Genomic DNA, 340 nt, shown 5'->3' on the forward strand with positions numbered 1-340 from the left:
GTGTCACCCCCTGAGTCCCCCCACCCCTGATGACCCCCTCCCCTCTCTCCCCCAGAGGACCGCACGCTGGTGTTCGAGCAGCGGGGGCCGCTGCTGCTGGTGTCGGTGTCCCGCACGCGGCAGTCGGCGGCGCAGCTGCGGCGGGAGCTGGCGTTCGTGCACGAGCAGATCCTGTCGCTGCTGACCCGCGGGGGCATCGCCCGCGTCTTCGCGCGGCGCCGCGGCTTCGACCTGCGCCGGCTGCTGGCGGGCGCCGAGGCCGTGCTGGACCGGCTGCTCGGCGGGGCCGCGGCCGACGGGCGGCTGCTCCTGGGGGCTGCGCGCTGCCTGCCCCTGCCCG

The 340-nt window shown here is 77.4% G+C and overlaps 1 protein-coding gene across 1 annotated transcript in view; it reads left to right on the plus strand.

Moving 5' to 3' along the window:
- LOC113961534 (vacuolar fusion protein MON1 homolog B-like) overlaps positions 1–334 on the plus strand; it is a gene marked incomplete at its 3' end in the record, with an annotated part of 2,419 nt that extends 2,085 nt beyond the window's left edge. Inside the window, exon 3 of the mRNA XM_027671949.1 lies at positions 56–334. Coding sequence (XP_027527750.1) covers positions 56–334 — 279 coding nt within the window. The remainder of the gene's footprint in view (positions 1–55) is intronic.
- Between the last annotated feature and the right edge of the window lie 6 nt (positions 335–340).

The sequence above is a fragment of the Neopelma chrysocephalum genome, unplaced genomic scaffold (genome assembly GCF_003984885.1).
Source record: "Neopelma chrysocephalum unplaced genomic scaffold, ASM398488v2 Primary Assembly neopelma1_97224, whole genome shotgun sequence".
In the NCBI taxonomy this organism is placed as follows: Eukaryota; Metazoa; Chordata; class Aves; order Passeriformes; family Pipridae; genus Neopelma; species Neopelma chrysocephalum.